The following is a 22,786-nucleotide window of genomic DNA, read 5'->3' as shown; positions in this document are numbered from 1 at the left end:
AAAAGCAATGTTGATGATGATGAAACGCGAGGGAAATTTGAAGAAACGTAAGAAGAAAAAAAGACGTCAAAATGGGGGTGGGAGCTTCAAGCCCAAACATAGCTGGGAAGAAGGTTCCTCTACCTGGGCATGGCGGAGCAGTAAGAAAACAATCCATAGACACGACAGGAAAGCATGAAGCATCAGGTATCAAACGTTTATATGCTACATTTGTTATATGTGGACGAATATGGCTTAATTAGGTACACTGTACATCTGTGATCTGTTTCATTCTTCCCAGCCTAGCTTTCGGAAATACAGATCTGTACTGTTCCATTTACTAAACTGGAACTCGGTCCTTTCCTGTGCTATCCTCAACCTGTTAAACTGTACGCTACAAGAACTTGTTTTCTGTAATCCTTCAGTAATTCTTACTTCATATAACCTAGGTATTCGTGAATAGTAAAGACCATAACATCACAATTAAAACAAATGTATCCCACCGTTACATCAACGGTGTGGCCCTCATTGGCTCAGTTGGTAAGTGCGCTAATTGCAGTGTAATGACCCATAAACCTCTCACCAATGTGGTCGCTGTGAGTTTCAAGTCCAGCTCATGCTGGCTTCCTCTTCGGTGGTAAGTGGAAATGTCTGCGAGCAGCCTGCGGATTGTTGTGGGTTCCACCCTGGCTCTGCCCGGTTTCCTCCCACCATAATGCTGGCTGTCGTCGTATAAGTGAAATATTCTTGAGTATGGTGTAAAACACCAATCAAGTAAATGAAATAAATACATGGGCAGCAAGAAAAAGGATGATCTTAATTTTGAGAAGACCAGCCGAGTCCACCCAGCAACCGAGTCAAGTGATTTGGAAATGGCGGCTTGTGAAAGTTCTGATGCTGTCTGAGTGGGTGTGTCATTTTACATTTGTGTTATTTGTGATATTATGGCCTTTATTATTCCCAAATAATGAGGTGATATGAATTCAGAATTACTTTAAGATCATAGGACACCTCTTTTTGTGGCATACAGCATTGGCACTTTGGAGACAGCGCTTATGACAGGGTCGAGTCCCAGGCTAGTGAATATAATGGTTCAGAGCGGTTAATACGGAATCTAAGCTGGGAACACGGCTAACCGATCTCAGAACTATCAGCTAGGTATCGCTGTTGTGGAAGTAAAAAATTTAATAGTGGGTCGGTTAACTTTAACACTAATCAAGATTCAGATAGATAAATAAAAACAAGGCGCATGAAATGTTCAGCTAATGAAGTTATAAATTTCATAATTGTCATCATGCATGGTTTTTGAGATTTCTGACATTAGATTTGGCAAAATTTTTGTTTGGCCAAGGATGGCCCCAAACCATTGTCAGAGCCGGCTCTATTTAAAGAAAAATTTGAGAAAAAAATTACGTTTTCAAATGTAGTGCACTCTGATGTTGGTTTGGGCTGATGTGGCTGAACAAAATTTTTCCAAACATCATCAGAGCAATCTCAGACTAGCATGGTATCACTTTTTCGGCTTTAATTGACAGATTATTCATCACTTATCCTAAGTGTTGTTAGATGTAGATGAGTTTTGTGACTACAGGTACATGTAATTGTGTTCAAAATAAAGCCTATAAATTTAAGTATGTGGTTTTAAATGTTACAACATCACAATGACATCCTTTTGACATTGTTTCCAACAATACTTATGGATAGTCCTACACCGATACCATAACAGTTGAGATGACCTAGCTGTGGAAGTACTCACTAACATCAAAAGCCACTGGAGAACCATCTTCAGATTAATAATTTAATTGTTGTTCTTTTTTTTTTTCGATAATTATAACCAAGGGTCACAAGAATATTTTCAAGTAACTACATTCTTGATATATGCCTTTTTTTGCCAGTCATATTGGTCTGTTTTTCATTCTGTTAATCGTGATTTTGAGCATGTGTATCTTGCTTGTGATGACTGTTTGTTTGAGATTCTAAACATTGTTGTTTATTGTCGAGAAATTTTCAATAGATGTTTTGTATTCCTTCAATGCATACATGCATGTATGTCTTACTCTGACTTCATGTTACAGAGTTGTCAGCAAGTGATGTGAACTCATATTTGCTGAAACACCAGGACTTTTACATTGAATACTCAGTGGAACATGTAAGCTCTGCTGTGCTAGAGAAGATTTTGGAAAAAAGGAGGTGTCATGAAAAACACAGAACAGGTGATATTATAAGCTCTGAACCACAAGGAGAAATGCTTTCCTGCTATTTTCAAATCTAATAATTTGGCACATGGTGCAAGGAACATTAGATTCATGTATAGATCTTTATGCTTAAATTTGGGGGAGGGAAGTTTGGTTGAAGTTTTTCGCTCCACATGTTTCAGTAGCACGTTACATTTATTCTCAACATTTTTCCACAGATATTTTAAACTGTTAGGGCACTATTTCGATGAAACACACGTGATGAAATCATACAGGTACATATGCATGTACATCCCTGGTCAGGTATTTTTTTTTTGGCAGTAGATGTATCAGTTGTATGTTATGTTTTTTTTCTTTCAGAGCATGGTTATCGGTGTCCTCTGATTCAAACACAGGTTTGTTGCAACTTTGATGTTTTCTAAACCTGGAATGCCTTAATATCAAAATGCTAATGAACTCTAAGTTTCCACTATGTCCATTTTGCGTGCAGTGAATGGCCCCCTTCCCCCGAGAAAGCTAAAGAAAATTCCCCCTCGTACATGCAGAAAAGTGAAAAAAGAAAAGGCTTTTCAGTTGTCAGTGGAAAATTTTTTTAATCTCTTTACAGTTATGTTGACGGTAATAAATAGTTAAAGCACTAAACAAACCAGTTGGCACACTCACCAAACTCCTGTGTATCCCCAGCATCACCAACCAGTCTCGTTCCTGCATCTCGTCAACATCGCCTTATTATTTTTACTATCTGTGTGTTCGAGATCTATGACCTAATGCAAGCGGGGATAGTGCGTGTAGTACTAATGGCCCACTGTCAGAAATGGGGAATACCACCCTCTCTCACTTTCCACCCCCTCTACCACCAACATTTCGGCCTCAAATGAACTCCAAATTTATTTTCTGGAGAAAACCCTAGAACTTAATACATCAAAATGATGTAAGGTATTTGTTCTCAAACACAGGAGTTTACTTGATTCTGGTTGATTCATCCACCTTACAGAGCTGCTTAATTTTTGTGAATTTTAGTTGATTTCTTAACTGTACTTTGTTGGCATCAAAAGTATCATTTTAAGGACTTGGTGTGCTTTGGAAGTGCATTTTTATATCCCAAACTTTGGGTATGTTGAATGTTTGAAAAAAAATTCCCTGTATTCATGTGGATTGTCAGTTCAAAGGTTTATAAGTAAAGCTGACAACTATAATTTTTCCCAAATTAGTTTGCTTAAAGGACTCCTAAATTAGAAAGCTGTACATGTATTTCTCCGAGCTTGTACATTTGTTGGGTCATAATGCTGTCCTCTTTGATTTCAGTATTGTGATGTGAAATTGTTGAACAAATGTGAGCACATCTTAAAACTGAGTGAAGAATCACATTTGGACACACACTGCCTCCTAAATGAATTGTGCCATGTTTTAGCTGGAGGTAAGCATTGTAAATGATTATTCCATTCACTCCTTTGGTGACTAGAACAAACTTTATCTCTTAGTTCAACTCAAAGTCTTATTTTGTATGTATCTATTACTGTATACATAAGCAGTTCTGGCTCTGTTGTCTTGCTGAGGCTGCAAGCTTGAAGTACATAAACAGCTCTGGCAGGAATGTCATTCAAAGGGTATATAGGTCTCATCTACAGCAATTTGAATGAAATTATATTTTGTCTGTTATATATTTATCTGATTGGTGTTTTACGCTGTACTCAAGAATATTTCGTTTATTCGACGGCGGCCAGCAGTATGGTGTGAAAAAACTGGGCAGAGCTCTAGGGGAAGCCCACGAACATCCACACGTTTCTGGCAAACTTTCACAAATGCAGTGTACCATATATAAATACATTAGTTTAGCATACCATTAAATATGAAATATGAAAGGCGATCATTGTTTGTCTAGTTGACCTATTCTACATGTGTTGTTTTTCATCAAGTGTAATAAATTTTTCATTTTTTTTTTTCTTTTTTTCTTTTTTTTATTGTAGCCCTGAAAGCGGATGGTTTCACTTTATACGTGCCGGAGAAGGACGACACGGTAAGTTATGAATGTCCATTTATTGTAATTACACGTGCAAAGGGAAATGTTTCAGGCAGGTGATCATTATTCAAATCTGAAAATTTTTGGCTGACTTTGAAACATAACATGCATTTTATGTGGTTTATTCTGGATGTACATCTCAATAGCTGGGCTGAGCACTCTTTGTACAGGTACTTGCACTTTCTGGTATGAAAAAAGTGCTTGTATCATTCTGGTCAGAATATGTTCAGAAACATGCCTGAGTAAACTTCAACAATAGAAATGTTGAAATCTTGTTGTGCAATGCTACATGCATGTGTTGGGTGTACATATATGTACATGTATATATCCAGTCAAGAAATACCTTAGATTCACACCCGATAACACAGGTGGAAGATCATCTGCTTTGGTAGGCGGTAGATCCAGGGTCAATCCTAAGTCGAGTCACACCTAAGACCTTAAAAGAGGAATTTGTAACTTCCTCTCCAGGCGTTGAGCAGGGCATAGTGCAACAACTGGTTGACTCATATCAGTATAATGGCTGGGGTGGGACTGCTTAGTTGCCTTTGGTAAGCCGTCTCAGTGAAGATGCACCAGAAAAAGAGCTGTGGAAATCCGTCCTGCAACAAGGAGGCACATTACTCTAGGGACTCCTTCGTTGTCATATGACTGAAAAATTGTTAAGTATGACGTTAAACCCCAAAGATTCACTCACTCACCCCAAGATTCATTATTGTAAATGCTGTTATGCTTAGCAGTAATGATGACCAACGACATGTATATCAAAAGTATAACATGTATACCACAACAATCTTTATAATTTTGCTTTTCAGGAGCTGTGCATCTACAATGACAAGAAAGAAAAGTAAGTAATAAAATTCAATGTGATGTTACAGGGTAGGTATTTTTACCACCTTTTAAAAACTCATTTGGTAATAGATAATTGAAAGATGTGCTGTTCTACCATGAATATGATCATAAACTGTATACATTTTGGATAAAAGAGAAATCATGATTCGTTTGTGAAAAATTCTGTCAAATTAGAAGGGATCACCATGCATGTGCTTTCGTTAATAATGTGGCTTCAAATTAGTTAATACTGTGTTTATTTTTAAGATGAACCGGTGGATTAGATACAGATGAGGCTGATTTAATTAACATGGTAATTTGAAAGCAACTGCAAAGCACTGCATGTGGCACTCTACTTCTTTGATGTGAACTGCAATATGCACTTTAGTTCAGTGGGGATCTAACAAACTACCCGCTGCAGGACCTTGACGTCAAATGTCGATGTCAAATGTTCCTTTCCCAGCTCAACATGATGAAGTCACATTAAAGACAGTACGACATTACAGTGTAAACTGACACATTGTAACACTGAAGATGTTGCATTCTGATGGACAGTGTATTTTTGATGTAACAATGGCTCAAGGTCCTACTTCAAAACACCTCACGGAATTAATATGCCGCCTCACCATTCCTATGAAAGGCCAGTGGATGTATGAATGTTCCGATGCATAATCATGTGGTACAATTTGATGTATAGACAAAATCTGGCTGGTCAGTTGAGGATCAGTGTACTATTCCATATGATTTACATCATTTAATGAACCATATTGTGTAAATCACAGTATGATCACACTGTGCGATTACAATTTTAGACAGTTTGGATGTAGTATGTTCTTTATTTCATGACACAGTGCAGTTTGCTCTCTCACTTTCTAGGATACCCTTTGGTCCAGTGGGTTTAAACACAACTGTTGCTGCACATGCTGCCAAAGAACAGCAGACCTTGCTTATAAAAGACATTAAATCAGTAAGTTGTTTTTCCGTGTACCTGTATTATATTAGTAGAGTTGAATCCATGCTACTGAGTCTGTTACTTTTACCCATTTTCATTGTTTGCATTGTCTACCTTGTCAACATAATAATAACAGTCCATCTCTGTAGTTGGTGCACGTAAGTGGGTGTTGGTTCAATCCCATCCTCTGAGAATTTTTTAGATTCCCCTACCCTTAGTGTTCTTTGGATATTGGTGTCATTGAAAGGATATAACTTTTCCTCCACCAATGTGATGTTGGAAAGTTTGTGAGTTACTTGCCAAAAGTCATGTGGTTTACTCCAGTCGCTCTGGATTCCTATACCATGGAAACAGACTGTCATTGTATAAGTGAAATGTTCCCTGAGTACATGGTGTTGAGAACCAATCAGTGAATCATTGTAGTTCTACAGTTAAAATACATATGCAAACATACGAATGACAAAAACTTCACTTCTGAACAGCTTTTGATGGAGGAGCATTTAACAAAAAATCACATGTAATGTATATACATTTACTGTTTTTACATTTTGCAGGATCAGAGGTTTCCCAAAGGGGTTGGCAGAGAAGATTATGATTGCCATTCTGTGATCTGTGTGCCGGTCATCCTACCATCACATGACCTTATAGGTAGGTTAGTTAACACAATTTACTGTATTCTCTAGGTGGGCTATTGCTCCATTATAGTGCATTGAGTCTCTTCATCTTTATACAGTGTATTTTTTTTAGTATGTATTTACGTGTTTGTCATTCATTTAATGTGCTCGCCTGTCCCTCTGCCCATAACCATTTTGTGTAAACGCAACTCAGACTAAAGTTTTTATTGGGTTGCTCAGAAACTTTTCATGCAACTTTCAGTTTATTTTCCTGAAAAGCGATGGATGTGTTGGTCATGACATGTAGACATGCATATATAGGTTTGGTATTCTCGGAATTATTTTCGAATTTATCATCATAGATGTATATATGCTTTTAGGGTAGCATTCCCTGCATAGTTTTTTCAAGGTTATTTCAATATGAATTATTGAGAGCTTGTCAGCACAGCTTCATCTTTCAACAGGTTACATAAAAATAGTGCAGTAAGCGTTATTGTGAGTATCTGAAGATGTGCACGTGCTTAACCTTTTCAGGTTAAAAAGTTATGAAAGGGTCATACCCCAATTTCAGTATGCTAGGGCTTGGGAACAAAATATGTCATTGTTGGATAACTCTTGTTTAGCACATGCAATCATTTTCTGAAGACTCTTACCAAAAAGCTACATGTACATTATAACCTGGGTTCATCATACTGTAACTCTTGTTCTGTTACATGCACAACATTTTCACAATTTGGTTGCAAAAGAAACAAGAATTTTTTTTAACTTAACAGGAATCATGGAGTTCACAAGGGATGAAACGAAAGAATCATTTGGCAAATGGGAGTTACAAGTGAGTTTATTAATATATGTTCTCGATAGCATCATTGGCTTCTTTCAGTAAAATTTATTATTTTAATCTGTTAAATGAGGGTATGTCTTTAAAGGGTAATGACATTGATTTTCACATTGGCAAACTGTCTTTGTCCAAACTAAACTTGAAAAGACATTTTTGTGATGTCATATAAAAGAACGAGAAAATGGTTCCATCTTATTTCCAAATTCTTTCCATGATCAGTGCCATATCGTCCAACCATGGACACGTTTTACATAGCAGACTATGTGCACTACGAAGTTGCAAGTTATTTTGAGGGTAGTGTACTATTTTGACATCTGATGATTGATTCAGTGAGAGAAAATGCCTACCAAGCAATGCCTGATGTAGCCACAAGACCTATGCAAAATGTGTCTGTTATATAAATATACGATTTTATATAAAATACTTACCATAAGTTTTTGGATTTCTCATTCTCAACACTGTCATAATTCTCCAAGGTTCTGAGATATACATGTAGACTTTATTACATGGTAATGAACTGTCCATTGAACATTTCTACCACGTTTATCCCACTTGTTACATGTGGTCTTCATAGTCTAGCCCTGGTTGTTTCTAATATGTTTTACTAAACTGTTATGCATTTTTTTTTTTTTTTTTTATGTAGACTGTGAACTCGCTCGTGAGTTGGGTTGTTGTGTCCCTCCATGAGTTTCAGGTAGGTTACATTATTTTTGAAAGTATTTCAGTGAAAAACAATTTGTGTACTTGATGATCATTTGCATTTATAGAAATATTGCCTAGTGCTCTTCTAAGCCTAGCGTTGGAGGTATTCCAGGACTTTGTTATGAATAATTTTTTGTACTAATGCACATTCCATAAGCCATGTGTAATCTTAAATACATATACAAGTAACTATCTCAACATAATACCTACAGTATAGGCAGTACCATTTGATAATTACTCTTATGTCACATTGGGCATGAATTAAAAACTTGTTTGTGGGAGGTAACAGACTCAGTCTGTGAATTTTATCTAGATAGGTGGGTACATATAGGTAAGCCCGGTTGCGTTTATAGAGGATATGTAATGAGTGACCTGAAGATATCAAATTTATTGCACGAGAGTAGTAGTTTTCATTTGTTCTGAGCCCCCGGCGATTTGATATCGAGAGTCATGAATTTCATATCCTATTTATCCCATAAAGGCTGTATTGTAAATTTATAGCGGAAAAAATCATTACGATTTGTACTTTTTTTGTCTAAAAAAAGACAAATTTCACGTGCGCTGAGTACACAACGTGCAACTTTCAAAAAACAACTGATAGTTTAACTTAACGAGGGTTGAACAAGCGAAACAGTCTACAAAGTTGTAACGGCTAATTGGAATTTAGGCATCACCCAGTGTTCGTCTGAAGATTACAATTCAATTGGTTTCATCTGGATAATGTCAAAATTAGTGCAGCACAAAGTTTTAGACCTATAGAATAATGTTAAGAAAAAAAATGGCCTAGGTGATGTTTCTGTTCTGGGGATTTCAATGAGCCTGCGTGGCGATAGCTCTATGTTGTAATCAATGCCGAGGATTTCCACATGATCCTATTATCTCTTGTCACTTTTTATAACTAGTGCATTTTTTACAAAAAGTGAGCTTGAAAACAACAAACGACTTGTTGAGCTTTGTTGATCGCCTTACACACACATGTGCTCTGTGAAATAGGCAACAATTAAGTTAGGATTGTATGGCGCTGAATACATGTAGATCTGAGATCTGTTTCATTCTTCCCAGCTGGGCTTTCAGAAATACAGATCTGTACTCTTCCATTTACTAACCTGGAACTTGTTCCTTTCGCTTGTGCTGTCCTCAACATGTCAAAGCTGTACGCTACAAATTCATGTTTCCTGTAATCCTTCAGTAATTCCTACTTCATATCACCAATTTATTGGTGAATAGTAAGACCATAAGGTCATAATTAACACAAATGTATCTTACACTGGGGGCAAGCCAAACTTGGCTAACTCGGCATTTTCAATTTGAGTCGGTCACACTTGGCATGCTCCAGAAACAGATCATGGAACTCAGGGAATGATATGATTCAAACCATCTGAAGGGTAAGTGACAAATTATTTGGGAGTCTTAACTTTAATTTCTATGTTAATAATGAACAGAAATGATATATAATTGATTCTGTAGTGGAAAATGATGCTCTTAATTTTGGGAAGAGCAGCAGAGTCCACTCTAGCGACCAAATCGCATGATTTGAAAATGGTGGCGAAGTTCTGATGCTATCCGAGTGGGTGTGTTGCTTACATTTGTGTTATTTGCGATATTATGGCCTTTGTTATTCCCACATAATGAGGTGATTTGAATTCAGAATTACTTTAAGATCATGGGACACCTCTTTTTGTGGCGTACAGCATTGGCACTTTTGCACAGAGCAGGACTGAGATCTAGGCTAGTGAATGTAACAGTTCAGGTGTTTAATGTCGAAGCTAAGATGGGAACATGCTTAACTGACCTCAGAGCTAGGCACTGAACAATGCAGTGATATTCTACACACAGTTGTTATAACATTAAGATTGTCATAATTATTTAACTTTTTCCCCCCATTTTCAAGTTGAACCGAATACTTACAACACAGACCAAATTGAATGACTTCCTGCTGGGTACAACAAGGTAATTATTTTTCTCAGAGCTATTGACATTTGTTTTAATGTTCAACTGAATGATTACTGTTCAAGAATTTTCCAAGTCTGGCACGTCATCATCTTGCCTGACTCAGCTGATTGTGTGGGTTTAAGTTTGAAAAGCAGCTGAATTTTGATTGTAATTCCATTCCATCCCACTTTGATTTCTTGATGTGTTCCTACTTCAACAGTTATATTCTTTATTTTAATACTTTAATTTATTCCCCACCACGAGAATAAAAGGGGGCAGGGAAATGCTGATGTCCATTTGTTCGTCGTTCACAGCAAATCAGTAAATTTATAACCACCTGTTGTGAATCTAACACTACATGCACATGTTTTTGCAACTCTTTTTTTGTACTTGGCAGGATCATGTTTGATGACATGATGAGTATTGATTCACTGATCCAAAACATAATGGTAAGTTAAAGTATCATGGTGGTAAATGTAAGGAAAAAAGTTCATTAAAGAGGAAAAAAGATGGACTATAAGACAACAGGTGGTGTCATATGTAGTACTTTGTGCAGGTCATGCTGGCTTTGAACCAGGGAGTTTGCCCTAATTCCTCAACGTTTTTGCATATAAAAGAGCAACTTTCAGTACAGTTAATTTACATTTTTAATATGATTTTGGAGCCATGACTACATTGATTGAATTGACAAATTTCTGGGCTTCTCAAAAGTACTATTTTATCAGCCTACAGAGAATAATGCCTTCAGAATATGCTTGAATAAACCACGTAGCAAACATGCAAAAAGACTGAAGAATTACAGTACCTGTAGTGTGCATGTAGCAAGTGGTAAACTGTTTCTGTCTTTAAAACTGTTTTAAGATGTGTACATACACCAGTTTTTTTTTGGAAGTTTTTTTCTGAAAAAAAGTCCAGTTAAATGCTGGGATTGTAAGGTGGGCTTTATGGACCATATTTTGGTATAATGATTTTTTCTATTTTTAGTTTTGAATCAGTAAATAAATAATGCAAGAATAGCAATGTCTGTTTCAGGGGGTAATATTAAGTGAGGACTAATTTGATAGATGTATAAAAACTTGAATAAAGAGTCATACTTAATGTGGAACTTTCATTAAGCTAAATGTGTAAGAAAACTCCACCAGCTGACCATCTTGTAAGTGAAATATTCTTAAGTACAGCATTTGGAAACAATCAAGTAAATAAAATACTACAGCCTAAAATCGTAAGCATTTAGTTTCTGGAACGACAGAGCAAATAAAGTTTTTCTGAAATGTGTATATGTACATGTACAACTGTTTTTGTTATATAGCAGATAACTGTGTTTGTTTTGTAACAGATGTACACAAAAGGCCTGGTAAATGCTGACCGTGCCTCTTTGTTTCTTGTGGATGAGGAAAAACAGGAGATGTATGCAGATTACTTTGATGATGGGAAAGTGGATGAGCATGACAGACCTATTTTTGAGAAGAAGTCACAGATTAGGTATGCTGTGTGACTATGCGATGGGAGACTCAGGGACGAGCTGCACAGATGGTCAAGAGCACAGTACACAGTACAAGTGTTTCATTTAAAAAGTGTATAATTTTAAGTCTTCAAGTGCTTCTAAACACACTTAGGTCACACTTTAATGTGAATGAATCAATATTAGAATCAAGCCAAATGTATCACATGAAATCTGCTAAACTATATGTTAAAAACTGAGCCATTTCGTGACTGTACAATGTACATGTGTTTACTGGTATCGTTTCAGTTGAACTGTTATATAATGGCTACCTAGTCACGCAGATGTCTGGCATCATTGATACTCTGTGGAGACTTCAGTAAAGGGAATATGGATGTCAGAATTAATTTGTAACTACATTACATAAGTGAGAACAGTAAATTACAAATTCCAACAGTGACCTTGTGTATGTGATGTTAATGGACATTTACTTGTTGACTTGTTAATTTGATCCATTTACAGATGGCATTCGTGTTTTATTTTTTTACAGGTTTTCAATTAACAGAGGCATTGCAGGACATGTTGCTAAGACCGGGCAGTCTGTCAATATCCATGATGCTTATAAAGATCCCCGATTCAATGCTGACGTAGACAAAGCTACGGGTTTCGTTACCCGTAGCATCCTCTGTATGCCCATCATCAGCCGTGGGAAAGTTATAGGTGTTATAGAACTGGTGAACAAACGCGATGGAGATCACTTTACAGGGGGAGGTTAGTACATGTACATATATTTGTTACCCACAATCAAATTAGGGTATAACACCCCAGCATTTGATAAATTTGCTGACACTAATCCTGATTTACATCTACATTTAAATGATGTCAATCTGTGTTATACAGTAATTCTTTAACCTTTTCGCATGTTTGGAGGGTGATTCAAGCATATTCTGAAGACATTATTCTGTGTAGACTACAACATTATACTTTTTGTGACTCCTTGACACTACCCTATCCAATCAATGTACGCACACTCGTACTTTTCTCCTTGTCGCCCTATGACTGAAAATTGTAAAAAAACATAACACCCAAAAGCATACATACAGGTACATTTGCTTTTGACTTCAGCTTAAATTTGATATTGAAAGCACATTCATTTTTCATTGGTGAATTTCGAGGGAATTTTTCTTTCATCGTAGTTTAGATAAGTTCTGCTTGTGATAAACAAACTTAAATATGGTTAAATTTTTAGTGTCTATTTTAACTGGTAAGAGTGAATAATGTGACAGAAGGAACCTTATATAAATATTTTATGACTGAAGTACACCCCTAGGAATACATGACTCAGCTGCACATTTTTCCAGATTATAAGAGATCTGTTTGTCCCATAAAAGTGTTATGAGATTTATTTGGAAGAAAAAAATGGAAGTTTCAGCAGACAGTACTAATCATTACGTTTACTCGCCAATTACAGTGCAAGTTTTGGGGCAAACTTTTACGTCATTTTTCTCTTTATTATACAGATGATGACCATGTTGCCATTAGTCCGTATTGAGAATACAAATTTGTTTAAGGTCTTTGGTTTAAGGTTTGGCAGATTGGTATAAATGGTATCCAAGCATTTGCATGTTTAACTCTTAATGTTAACATGTATGTATCTATGTTGTAGATGAAAATGCTTTCAAGACCTTTGCAGTGTATTGTGCTTTGGCTCTACACTATTCCAAGGTAACCATAAATAATGTGATCACTTTTCTCTGATCTATGGATCTTCTGTTTCTAAATTCATAAAAATTCATAAATAAGTGGACAAAGAATTACCAGTAATCAGTTAGAAGAATACAATAGTGAATTAGGCCATGCCTGTTACATTCGCTCATTTTGAGGTCATTTACATGTAGCAGTTGTGACCAGGTTACTCAGTGTTGCCAATTTTTAGCATGACACAATCTGTGGACATATTTAATATCTATTTATTTATTTATTCAGTTAGTTATTTATTCAATTGATTCTGGCTCAACATAATTTTCACCTTAACCATTATGATCAGTTTTATGTGTGGAGAAAACCAGTGATCTTTGGTAAGTTATTTACAATCTTTCATGTGTGATGTGCAGATCAGCACCAATGTTAGTGGAAGACAAGTGGCCTTTTGCGAACACTAGTCTGCACAAACGGCCACACGGCTGTCACCAACCAGATGTTTATTACCTAGATGTCACAATAATATGTGATGTAAATCTTCATGATAGACCACATGTAAATTTATAAATGTAGTTGGTTGAATGTAGTAAACAAAGATATGGTATCTTTGCTTACTGTACATGTAGGTGCTCCAGTTGCCTTCAGCCTTGAAATTGACTGGTGTATTCTAGTCTAGTGTTTAAAAACATTTGCCTTTCAGTTGGTAGGACACGAAGTGCAGATTTAATCCCGGCCATGGACAGGGAACTTGTAAATTCTCCCACTGTCACTGCTTGTGGGGCCATGGGGACAATAAGTAGGTCACTCATGGGGCCATTTGCACAGTCTACTGTTTGTTGAAGGCCTTTTGTCTTCCATCAGTATAACGTGTGTATCTGTATATCAGATGCCTTAAGAACTTGCCATTTCACCTGGGCTCAGCTCAGTTTCCTCCCACCAGAATGTTTGTCACCATTGTAAAACACCAATCAAATAAATAAATAAATAAATAACTTGTTCAAGATTGGATTTGCCAGGCACTGGTTGCTGCCACACATAAAACCGAGTGCTATAAGCAAAAAATTCTTGAGCGTTGCGTCATATATGAATGAATCTGTTGATCATTCAATCAATCCCTTTGTCTTATATTTTCAGAACTGGTTACCCTTTATCTTTGTCTACTTTACATTACAGTTATACAGCCTGTTGAAGCATCAGCAGGACATGTACAATGTAGCCTTAGAGTTGCTGAGTTTCCACCAGCAGTGCTCTGAAGAGGAGTATGTAGAATTAGTGGCTAAACCAGTTATGAAACCAGAGGATTTCCCTCCAAGAGCTGACAAGTAAGACTTTACCATGGCAGACTTCATGTAGTTTGCTGGTGAAATAGTACTATATGCATGAATATTTGTGTTTTCTATAATCAGCAGCTCAAAATTTGCACTACTTGTTGTATCAATAAAATTTAGTTAGATAAATGGTATCTAAGAAATGTTTGCGTTTTCTTTTTTTTTGTGAAGGAGAGGGTCTCAGTTGAAAGATGTACAAAATCTTGTTTTTTTTTTCTGTTTTCATCTTCTACTTTGCTATGATTTTGTTCTTATGTGCCTAGATTAAAAAGCTTTTCTGTTTCTATCTTCAGGTTTGATTTCTACTGTGTGCCTTATTTACCTCAGCTGCCAGAACTTTTTATTGGACTTGTGGTTGACTTATTTGGACAAGTGTAAGTAAAGTGTTTGTATGAATTTCATTTGTGTGGTCCCTCAAAAATGAATCATTGTAATTCTTCAACCTTTTTGTATGCTTACAACATGTTCATTTAAGGTTGTTCTGAGTGCATTATGTTGTGTAGACGGATAAAATTATACTTTATTTATGCCTCAACACATGTATTTTTATCTTGGTATTCTACTTGGTCCACAATTGTCTACTTTCCTCTGCATGGTTTGTGTTGCCTTTCACAGGTTTGATGTCCAGAAACTAGCCCACTTCATCCTGACAGTAAGGAAGAACTACCGCCCGGTACAGTACCACAACTGGGTACATGGCTTCCATGTGGCTCAGACCGTCTACTGTGTTCTCAAGGTTGCTCCTGGGATGATGACAGATGCTGAAGTGAGAACCTTATCTTTATTATTAGTGCCTTAAATCTTTCGAGATAAATTTAAATCAAATACTGCAATGTCAGATATCGCAGAATGGAAAATGGAGTGTCTTTTGTTGTATACATGGTTCAGATGTTACCGCAGTTTAATGGGTATGAAGTCATCAATTTCTTCTTTTTTTTTTATCGTGTGATCAGTTAATAGACGCATTAAACTTGAGCTGACAATCACATGTGAACAAATATGTGATTGCCAAGATTCTTATATAACCAAGTAAGAGTTAAATATTAATGTGTGTTGATAACAGGAAGAACTACAGTAGTTTTGATGACACTGTGAAACTTCAGATTATATAAATTTTCCTTTCTTGTAAAGTATGTCATATTTACTCTCAGGCCCAAGCAATGATAATAGCTGCCATCTGTCATGATGTAGACCACAGGGGCTTCAACAATGCCTTCTTCCAGAAGACCCACCAGCCTCTGGCAGCCTTGTATACCACATCAGTCATGGAGCAGCATCACTACAAGCAAACCGTCACCATTTTACAGGTAACAATAATCACCTCATGAATGGAGGTGTGTAAGACTTTTTCTAGTTGCCTAAGTATTAGCTATGGTGTAATCATGATGGTATCATGATTGTTATAACATGATCCCATCATTACAGATTGTAATCTTCAAGTTGCGGAGCCCCGAGAAGAAAGTAATCCGTAATGATCACGTGGTCATGCTATGACTTCTTTATTACTAAATGTAATCTTTACATTCACTGAGTGTTCAAGAAAACTTATCTTTCTTGCACACCAGATGAATGCCCGTATCCTTAGATCTTTTTGAACTGTCAATCTTTCTGTAAAATCATGTTGTCAGAATCACTTTTACCAAGAATGGAATGAAATGTCATGTCATCAGGAGAAGGGTTGGTCAGATTCCCGGCTTCAGTAAGTTAGCTCAATCAGAAGCGTAGAAAGAAAATTGGACACAACCTCTTTTCATAATTGTCGTACAGGTCGCAAAAACTAACTCACAAGCACAAATCCATTTGATTTAGGTCCGGGAGTCTATTAAATGATTCTTCATCATTGTGAAATATCTGTCTACAACTTTTAATATGGAAAACTAAATTAGTCACAGGTTTTGATGAAACTTTGTTCAGTGCTCACAAGTATCAGTCCATTTCACTTAGGTAATGATCTGGATCCAGGAATCTATTAAACAATTCTTTATCATTTTCGAATGTCTGTCAGCAACTTTTAATTTCAAGAAAAAGGTTATTCACACTTTTCGATGAAACTTTGTTCACCCCTCACAAACACCAATCCATTACATTTTGGTCATGACCTGGATCCAGGAATCTGTTAAGTGATTCACCATTCCCAAATGTCTCTCATTAACTTTATTGGGAAAGTTATTAACAAATTTGATGGAACTTTATTGCATGGCTGGACTATGCCACAAGCACATTCCAATTTGATCTTGGATGTGATCGAGGTCCAGGAATCTTTTAAATAAACTTTCACCATTACCAGATGTTGTAAAGAAGCTATGTACCCAGTTGGATGAGCCTCTGTCAACAACTTTAGGGCGAAACTTATGAAGGAATTTAATGAAACTTTGTGCACAGCTGGAACTTTGCATAAGCACCAGTCAGACATTTTAGAGATTGTTGTCCTTTTGTTTGTCGTGGGGAATTCTTACGAGTGGAAGTTTTTGCCCTCTCAATGCATTCTAGTTCTTAAAAAAAAAAGGAAATCAAATCATTCTTGTAATAGATAGATTACAAAAAAATGCCCAAACTTTTCATAATTTAAAATACTGTCTTGAATAGAACACAGCACTGAATTATTCTGCCCTGCACTTAAAATTTTCAGACGTTTCCATACATTCTTCTTATACTAATAAATTTATGAATCTATTTTGATACATGTATTCCTATCCAGTTTTTCTCTTTGTTTTGTAGCAACAAGGTAGTGAAATTTTCAGCCATCTGTGTGCAGAGGATTACAAGATTATGTTGGAGAGGATTCAACAAGCCATCATTGCCACAGATCTGGCTCTCTACTTCCCCACTCAGAAGAGACTCTCAGCTATTCTGGCAGAAGGCCCCATAAATCATGTAACTTGTGATGACTCTATAAAGTGAGTCTCAGCTTGATATTTAACCTGACTTAATTTGAATAAGATTGAAAGTCAGAATGTTACTCATAGGATGAAAGATTTGATGTTGTTCCATCTAGTGTGATGTAGCTCTAAATTTGAAACTGTATATAATACATTTTTTAAGCTGGGTTGCACTGTAATTTGATCTTGTCAAGCTTTCATTTTTATGCATTTTCACAGCTATTGCATATTACATTGATAAATGCCCAGACATTTCTACAATTTGGCAAATTTGACTCACGTTTAGGATATGGTTTACCCTGACTTCATTTAAGTGTCCTTTAAAGGGACTATACTAGAGGCAGATCATAAATTTTTGGTGTAAGCCATTCAAACTGCGTTTTCTATTTTCTTCTATTCATCAACATGTAGACTTTCAGAAAATGCTACCCTAGATATAATGGGATTTTCTGTTTTTACACAAGAATTATATTTTTTTTTACTATTTTCAACCCGTCCTGAATTGTGAAAGTTAACATATACCTGAAAATTAATGAGCATTGTCATATATGAATGTCAGTTGCCACTTAGCAAAGATCATTCAAAATGGACTCTTTCATTCCCTTGTTGGTGAAGAAAATGGGGTGGTGGCATATCTTTTTTAATTTAGTGAGGTTGCGCTGGTATAAAGCATGACCCCGATCCATTGTCATGTCAAAAATTTATTGTTGAACAAGACCAAGAATGTACCACTTTCTACTGTAATGTCGTACTGTCTTTTCTGTGATGTCCTTATGATGCGCTGGGAAAGGACGGTTTGATGTCAATAAGATGGTGTCAGGGTCCTGCTTGCAGGTGTCTGCTAGGTCGTCATTGTGACAACATGGTGCCAGAGAAAGGTTAAACATATTTAACCAATGTGTGCTATATCCGGTTGACTGATCCGGTACAACATTATCGATTATGAATTGTCACTTGCATGTTCTGGAGTGACGGTTCAGACATGTCAGCCCTAAGGTTAAATATTTCAGGTTGATGGCTTACATTATTGTGCATTTTGTGGAAAAGCACAGAGAAACGTGTCTTTTCTGTGATTAGATCAGTATATTAATGCATGTTTTCTAACTTTTGCCATAGAGACCTGATAAAGAATCTGACAATGACAGCAGCTGACTTGTCTGGGGTGTGCAAACCTTGGAGAGTACAACAAGAAACTGCAGAGCTGGTCTATGAAGAGTTTTATATGCAGGTTAGAAATGCATTCACAATTTATAATATCAGTAAATGTTTTTTGGCAGTTAAAAGTGACGTTTTGTTTTGCTCTGTGGAAATAATGGTGAATTCGTAAAACACCTTCCCACTTGTAGCAAAACTGCCCAAAACTATGAGCACTTATTTCTTTCATTTTCTTTATTACGTCACAAGTATAGGTGTATTTGTGCTTATATAAACATTGATACAGTACATAAGCACAGCAGCGGCCCTGAAGGAATGGAGTCCTACTGCTATTTAGAGCTTTAGTGTAGCTCTTCCTCAAGCATCCCATTGACATGAGATAAAAGATATTAAGGGGAACTCCAGAATAGAATTCTGGTGTAACTTGCTGACAGTTACTGCAAAAGTGATTCCTTTGAGACCATTGTTTCATGTGCAAAGCCCCTCTATATCAGAATAATGGGAGAGTCAAGGACATGCTAAACAGAAGGTCCAAATGACAGTAGCACACATCGTTTTCTTCTGTTTTCTTTGCAGTGCGTGTGGGCTTCATATATGTTTATGAGTGCACATACACTGATAATTGTGACATTAATAAAGGAAAGAACATGAGTTTGCAGCTTTGGAAGTTGAACTATAGGCGGAAAACTGTTTTACGAGTGCGTTACACACATCCCAATGTTTTATAGCCTCTGTTTACATAGTAATGTATTCTCTTCATGTCAAGAATACTGAAAATCTTTTTTTTTTGCCTTGGTATGGAGCATTCGACCACTGTATGCTTAGCACTGTTTGGTGTTCTGTCAGGCACCCTTGGATATCAGTTGTGATTGCATGGTGTCACAGTGTCAGCCTCCTGTCAATAATTTTGATCAGGTCTATCATGTTTTGAGGGAAAAAAGGATTTTTTTTTTAACTTGTACCTGAGTATGACGATTTTCAATAACATTTTTCTGTCTTACTGCCTTGATTTCCCAGTTAGGAAGATGAAAAATATGAAGAAAAAAACATTTGTTGAGTTTTGTTGAAGAGTTGACATTATAAATCTTCATTAATAATCCTTTTCTCTTTTTCTTTTGCTGACAAAAACATTCTATAAAATATGAATCTGTGGCATGCATTCAATGTTCAATTTTTTTTTCTTTTTATATAATTCTGTGCCAAGCTGATGCCATTTGCTTATTTACAGTTAGTGTAAATAAATGTCAGTACTATTGTTATCTCTGTATCTGTTTTATGTTTTTCTCAGGGTGATGAGGAAAAGAAGAGAGGCTTGGATGTATTACCGATGATGGATAGGGACAAGAAAGATGAAATGCCTAAACAACAGGTCGGCTTCCTACAGTTCGTCTGCACCCCTTGTTACCAAACCCTGTGTGACGCCTTACCAGGCACTCGACCATTGCTGGACAGCTGCAAGTGAGCATACTTTCTTGACCCTGTCATGAGAACGTTCTGATGTGGAGAATATCAACACTGTTTGGGTGTCAAGAGGTGGAAATGATATCCCACGATTAACTAACATTTCTGGTTTTCAGTAGAAAAGGATTTTTGGTTTGGAATTCAAATTTAGATATGCAGTATTTTGGTTACTGTTTTGTTAACAATTTACTTAATATTTAATAATTACATGATTCCCCATTGGCTCTTTCATACACACTAAGGATTAGCTTTGGGGCCTTTTGTGTATCAGAATTGAAACAGTTGCATTTTGTTGACCCCATTCTCGCTTCTGTATGCATGAAGGTGTTGAATTGACACAACAAAAATTGTAGGGTAAATGTTCATGGAGTTTGAGGAACTAGAGAATGGTGGTAGTGTGTGGCACGCATGGATTTCCCAATGTCTTATAGGGTATAGGGTCACAGTTCACATTTAGCTGATTTCCATAATATATAACCTGAATGGGTAGTGAATGATCCATAAACATTCCGGATCATTCAAAGGTTTAATAACATGATTGTTCATTATGAGTTTGAAAGTCTCAGAATAGTTCAACAAAAGGAGCATTTGCCCATGCTGATCAGAGCCCGGTTTTACAAAGTGTGGTGTACGAAGTGTTGTGTCCAGTGCATTGGCTGTGGCAACATGTCTACACTACCAGTATATGTTGTCTTGAACGTTATGCCAGGCGCAAGATGCAGCTGCTTTGTAAAACAGGCCACTGTCAGATAGCTCCACTTTTTTGACAAGAATAATGAGAGGATTCCATTCTTTCACCACTCAAAAATGTCTCCCAAAATCCCAGTGTCACAAATTGCTGTATGTATTATTAGCGTGACGTGGGAGCAAAGTTTTTTGCTCAAACTTTACGAAGTCTTGTTAAAACACTTAAAACATCCAGTTTTCCTGCGGAATCCTCTTAAAAACAATTTCATCAACATTTGTCATGCCTTACTTCTAACTTCCCAGTAACCTGCTTGTCTGTTTCAGGGAAAATATGGAGAATTGGAGAAGGATTGCTGTAGGGAATACAAGCTAGAGGTTGACAAGATCACCAGATCAGTGATAACTATAGTCTTGCCTGGTGTTAAATATATATTTTAAGAAATGATCATTTAATTCAAACTAATGTATGCATTCATAAACACACAAGCGACTTTCACTTTCACCAGCACATCAGAAACGTGGGCACAACGAGTCATTTGCGCAGCATACATTACTTGCCTTACAACCACAACACCACCTTCACTCCATCCATATCTTATCACAATTGGTTCCATTAATACACATGTTCTCAACTCATATGACAGTTTTGGCTCTGGCACAATTTTACTGACATGTATGAAGTCGCACAACACTTTCATGACACTTTCCAATGGCACTGTAGTGCTACATCAGTGCTGCAAGATTTTACTTTCCCTAACAGAAGGTGCATGCTAAACATGCATGTGTCTTATATCATATACTAGTATGCAACACAGCTATATGTGTAAATGGAGATAAATTCATAAATTCATTTAAAGCTCAAACCAACAATTTTAGATGGATTACACATGCAGGCTATTTCTCAAAAGTGTCCAAACTTTATGATGGCATATGGTATTCATGACTGCTTTTCTTACTACGTCGGTTTCTCAAAGCATGAATCGCTCTGGTGGTTGTAACTTTTACGACTTATCAGCAACCTAGTTTTGCACAAGAACTGGAACTCTTTAATGAAAAAAGGTAAAAAATGTACTCGTACTGATGTCGAGAAAACAATGACAACATAAGCTTCAACGAAAGGGGGTTATGTGCGCCAATACTTCTCAGGTTCATTTTCTCTAGCGGGTTACTGAAACTTGCATAATGTTTTGACATGTGCCTTTTGACATGTGCCTAGTCTCTGGGCCATATTTGCAGGTTTTTTCTTTGTTACAACCAACCTACAACACCTCATCATGTGCTCAAAATTTGCGACCTACCGGGGATGTATATCTGCTTTGAGAAACTGTGACGTCACAGATTTTATGACTTAAGACGGGCCTAAATCTATGACTGTCCTACGTCCCTTTTGAGAAACAGCCCAGGATATCTTTGGCATACTCACAAAGCTAGTCAGCATGTTCACAAACCTTTTCTGCCACATTGAATAATTTCATGAAAAATGTATTATTTATGGAGATCATTGCATTACTTGTTATGTTTTATTGTTGAAAATGAAGTATCTGTACTAAAAATATAACTGTGCCTCTGTAAATAGAAGCTAACCTGTGATAAACGTTATGTACATTTAATTTACTTTATATGAAGAGTCAAAATAAAATCTTCACTTGTTAAAATTGGCTTTTGGATCTGTGTTGTTGCACATTCAAGAATATTCTAGTTGCAAGCAAAAGAAAACTAAAAGTGACTAAGTGAGCTCCAGCAGAACGACCATTGAAAACTGTAACAGACACAACTTTTAAATTTTTTTTTGCTGACCATTGATTGCTGATAGTTAAGGTGCAGGCCATTAACTAGTAAGTAACTCCACAGGTTTGAATCCAGTCCCACTGGTCAAACCATGGGATTAAAAGGCTGCACCAGTGGATATCTATATCATGGTTTGTATACATCCGGTAATAATAAACTGGTTTACGTGCTGTAGGTTTATATATATGGGTTTGAAGACGAATTATGTTAGAAAAACATGTTTCTCAACACTTTTCTGCAATATGCACAGCACTAAGGCACTGCGATGAGGACATATACATCTTCT

The 22,786-nt window shown here is 36.6% G+C and overlaps 1 protein-coding gene across 1 annotated transcript; it reads left to right on the top strand.

Moving 5' to 3' along the window:
- Positions 1–22,389, top strand: LOC135482387 (cAMP and cAMP-inhibited cGMP 3',5'-cyclic phosphodiesterase 10A-like). The gene is made up of 23 exons (XM_064762342.1): positions 1–186; positions 2,055–2,192; positions 2,535–2,569; positions 3,480–3,591; positions 4,142–4,191; positions 5,007–5,038; positions 5,899–5,989; positions 6,529–6,622; positions 7,362–7,420; positions 8,070–8,120; positions 10,020–10,078; positions 10,458–10,509; positions 11,397–11,542; positions 12,052–12,272; positions 13,168–13,226; positions 14,376–14,524; positions 14,824–14,904; positions 15,146–15,296; positions 15,682–15,837; positions 17,249–17,427; positions 18,526–18,637; positions 19,853–20,022; positions 21,037–22,389. Exons 1-23 carry the CDS (start codon positions 72–74, stop codon positions 21,083–21,085), a joined length of 2,361 nt encoding a protein of 786 aa, XP_064618412.1. The 5' UTR covers positions 1–71; the 3' UTR covers positions 21,086–22,389.
- Positions 22,390–22,786: the final 397 nt, after the last annotated feature.

This window comes from Liolophura sinensis, chromosome 1, assembly GCF_032854445.1.
Source record: "Liolophura sinensis isolate JHLJ2023 chromosome 1, CUHK_Ljap_v2, whole genome shotgun sequence".
Lineage (NCBI taxonomy): Eukaryota > Metazoa > Mollusca > Polyplacophora > Chitonida > Chitonidae > Liolophura > Liolophura sinensis.
This window is presented reverse-complemented; position numbering and strand designations above follow the sequence as displayed.